This window comes from Diospyros lotus, chromosome 5, assembly GCF_014633365.1.
Source record: "Diospyros lotus cultivar Yz01 chromosome 5, ASM1463336v1, whole genome shotgun sequence".
Classification (NCBI taxonomy): Eukaryota; Viridiplantae; Streptophyta; class Magnoliopsida; order Ericales; family Ebenaceae; genus Diospyros; species Diospyros lotus.
Genome location: NC_068342.1, coordinates 34260723 through 34264113, shown reverse-complemented (window position 1 = coordinate 34264113; position 3391 = coordinate 34260723). Strand labels below are relative to the sequence as shown.

Sequence of the window (3391 nt, the reverse complement as noted above, 5' to 3'; positions counted from 1 at the left end):
AATTTTGAATGAATTTAATAATAAAAATATTTTGATAAAAAAACTCATATTTTGATATTTATCATATGTATTAACAAAAGCATAAAAAAATATAATTATTAATAAATTCTAAATAATTTAACAAACAATCTGATAAAAATCTTGAAATGCTTCTCAGTCTTATTTTGACAATTCTATATTTTGGTCCAAAAAATATTTCAAGTTTATCTTAATACCTCTTATCTTACTTATTTTAACAAACGTATCCAAGAAGATAAGAGCTTGACCTTCTTACCGCATGACCAAGGATAAGTTTGATCCGGTGCTTTCTCTATTCTCATCCTGTTCTAACGTAGGAAATAGAGGCCCAAATTAAATCCCGCAATCCAAACATTTTGGGCCGAGCCCAAAACATTACCCTTCAGGGCCTCAGGCTTGTTGCCCTTCTAACATAACGAGACGCATAAATGAAAATCCAAACGTACAACCAACGCAACACTGAATTGAATCAACAGATTATCCGACCAAAACCAGACGATTTTTCGCCGGGATTTCATTTAGGTTAAACCCCCCCCCAATCAATCCCAGCTTGTTAGGCAGAGCATTTCACTGGCCGACGCGGTTCGCCGTCGATTTCTTCGACTTCTTGCTCGCATGGATCTTCGCATAGACGCTCCTCGTCCTAATCGCCAGTAACACATCCAAACCGAACCCGATAACGCAGGCGACGGCCATCACCACGAAGACCAGCCTGTAGCAGTGCGCTCCGACGCAGGTGTTGCCGCCGCCGGGGGTGCGGGTAGCCTGGGCGTCGTAGAGGTAGCCAGCGAGAAGGCCGGAGAAGAGAAAGGAGCCGAGGGGCAGGTTGAGGATGAGAATGTTGTAGATGAGGCCGTAGTACTTGAGGCCGAATAGCTCGGAGGCGGTGGGAACAGTGACGGCGAGGCGGACGCCGTAGCATATGCCGACGACGATGCAGCCGATGTAGAGCGAGCCCGGCAGAGCCATGGCCAGCAGAATGTAGCCCACCGCCATTAGTATTTGGGAGGCTGCGTTCCACAGAGGCCTCGGGGTTCCAGCTTTCCTGCAAATGAGTCATTAATAATATAAATGTCGAACCAATTTTCAGATAATTCATCTCAAAAAAAAAAGGAAATTATATTGAAACCATCAAAATTTGGGTTGGGCTAGAGATGGAGAAATGGAATTAGTTTCTAGACTCATATCACTTAACCTAAAACATATCCAATTAAATTGACCCAAACGAACCACTAGACAACGATGCAGTGATGAGGTCTGTAGAGTAATTTTACTAATTTTTGGCCCACTTCTGTTTTTTTAAAAGAAAAAAAATAAATAATTCCCCTAAAGTATTTACCTTAGAAGCCAAGTTGCATGCAGCAGGGAGACATGGATCTCTTCATTTAATTTAATTTAATTTAATTTAATTGCCATTGTCCGTCCGACCATGTTGTGGATTATTTAATTATGATTGTTGTTTGTTAATTCTTAATTATGTCCCTACCACAAGTTAAAAAGTTGTAAAGTAAAGCAACTAGTTGAGGTTGTTTTCACCGTAAGCTTACTTGATGAAGTGCTCCGACACCGAACCCGACAGGATCCGCCCGAAAAATCCCCAGATGCTGGTTAGCGACACGAATATGGATACATCCACATACCCGAGAGCCAGACCCATTTGCCCCATGTTGTTCATCACAGCCAGACCCGTCCCCACCCCGCACAAGAACGAGACGAACAAGATCCAGAAATCCACCGTCCGAAAGGCCTCCCAGATCGTGTGTTCCTCCCCTATCACCGGCCGCCTCTGCTCCGCCGCCGCCGCCCCTTCCTCCTCTGCCGCCGGCTTCGACTTTTTTTCCGTTTCGGCAGCGGATGGTTCCGGAGCCAATAGCGGTTCGGTCACAAGACGCTCCACGTCCGAATTCGATATCGAATCGGAGCGTATGAAGTTTTGCACTGCCAGGTAGACGGGGAGCGACAATGGCAAAGCTAAGAGGACGAGAAGGATGACGGCGAAAACCTGCGAGATGAAGCGGTTGTGGGCACCGGTGACGTCGAAAATCAAAAGATACACGGCGATGATAACGGCGACGACGTTAAAGATTCCGAAATAGCGAGCTTCTTGCTTTTCCTCGCGGGCGGTGGCAGAAGTTGGGATCTCACGGAGGAATAGAATGGCGGTGAGGCAGACAGCGAAGGGGACGATGGTGAGCATCAGGAGGAAAGTCGAAGGGTCATCGGAGAACAGCGCGGTGCAGACGTCGGTGAAGATGGCGGTGCTTAATCCGACGTATCCCTTGAGAATTCCGGAGACGGGTCCTCTGTTCTTCCGGAAGTTCCGAATGCACGTGACCAGCACCGCCGTGTTCATCCACGTCGTGCTGTTCCCGCCCATGCACAGAAATATGCACATCTGGAAATCGAAATCGGAAGATGTCAAAACATGAATCTAAATTAGATTGCTTCTACTGCAAGAACAGTGCTCCTGAGGTTAGATTTCGCAAAATGAAGAGGAGGCAGATGGAGTTGGTTACCTGCCAGTAGGGCAAGGGCTTGATCTTCTGGCTGACGACGAGCCACTGGACGCCGTAGCCGATGAAGCCTTCGAGGGAGCCGATGAGGAGGAGGAGGGGGGTTGGGAGGCGGTCGGAGGCGAGGCCGGCGAGGAGGCCGAAGGCTTTACCGACGTCTTTGGCGACAGAGAGGTTGTTGAGCTGGAGTTGGGTGAGAGCCATGAGGGACTTGAGGGCGTCGGAGTAGTTGGAGAAGGTGTAGTTGTTGCCGGAGATGGCTTGAACCCAGACTGCCGTGACGAACCCCAGCCATTTCCCGGCCGGAGTGGTCGGTGATATTCCGAAACCCATGTGGCTTCCCGGAGTTGAATATCAATCAATAGTGAAAAAAAACAAAAAACAAAAACAAAACAGTGCGCTTCTTCGAGGCTTGAAATGGGAATCGTCAAAAGAATCGAATATAATAGGAGAAGAGGAGGGAGGGAGGGAGGGAGATAGAGAGAGAGGGATTGACCGTGTCTGTGTGTGTACTTGGCGACTTGGCGTTCGCCTTGGAAGATGGGCGCTATTTAAAGAGATTTTTCCTGGAACAGGCGGCACAACATCACTATAACTATTCTTGACAACTCGTTCTTTTCTTTCTTTCTGGGGGCAATTGCAAACACCTCTTTCCATTTTTATACTAATGTCCACAACTGATAGGATCCTACGTTCCGTATGAGAAGACATTTTTTACTTCTTTATTTTAATTTTAATATTTTTAAAAAAAATTAAAAATCATGAATATTTTTTTTTTAAATTCAGAAAACAAAATTAATAAAATTACTTTTAATTAAATTTAATAAATTTATTTAAATAACCTAGATTTTCCTAAATAG

General features: G+C 45.7%; 1 protein-coding gene across 1 annotated transcript; it reads right to left on the bottom strand.

Annotated features, from left to right (window-relative positions):
* Positions 1–278: 278 nt before the first annotated feature.
* On the bottom strand, positions 279–3147 carry LOC127801063 (protein NUCLEAR FUSION DEFECTIVE 4-like). The gene is made up of 3 exons (XM_052335877.1): positions 2535–3147; positions 1566–2413; positions 279–1063 (listed from the first exon to the last, which is right to left on the bottom strand). The coding sequence occupies exons 1-3, from the start codon at positions 2862–2864 to the stop codon at positions 586–588; spliced, it is 1656 nt and encodes a 551-aa protein (XP_052191837.1). The 5' UTR covers positions 2865–3147; the 3' UTR covers positions 279–585.
* Positions 3148–3391: the final 244 nt, after the last annotated feature.